Source organism: Penaeus monodon, chromosome 19, assembly GCF_015228065.2.
Source record: "Penaeus monodon isolate SGIC_2016 chromosome 19, NSTDA_Pmon_1, whole genome shotgun sequence".
Taxonomy (NCBI): domain Eukaryota; kingdom Metazoa; phylum Arthropoda; class Malacostraca; order Decapoda; family Penaeidae; genus Penaeus; species Penaeus monodon.
In genome coordinates, this window is record NC_051404.1 from 39,172,720 (window position 1) to 39,172,959 (window position 240).

The window sequence follows — 240 nt, forward strand, 5'->3', positions numbered from 1 at the left end:
CATTCCACCCTTCCTTTTTTTTTCCTTCTTTCTTCCACCTTCACATCAACGTTAAAACCCTCTCATACCTTGGAAGGAGACCCATCGTAATCCGTCTTAAGGAAGGAGTATCCAGGACAAACCCTCTCCTCAGCTGTTCGCATCCACGTCGACGTCGTGATGACCAGCTGATATCCGGGCTCTGGGATGTCGCCGCCAGCTTGGTCCTCGTCTGAGAGCAGAAGAAAAATGGAGGTTTGG

At 50.4% G+C, this 240-nt stretch overlaps 1 protein-coding gene across 1 annotated transcript in view; it reads right to left on the reverse strand.

The window, feature by feature from the left end:
* The window catches only part of LOC119585484, a gene marked incomplete at its 5' end in the record, with an annotated part of 3,279 nt that overhangs the window by 894 nt on the left and 2,145 nt on the right, over positions 1 to 240 (reverse strand). Inside the window, 1 exon segment of the mRNA XM_037934130.1 lies at positions 69 to 211. Within this exon segment, the coding sequence (XP_037790058.1) occupies positions 69 to 211 (143 nt within the window).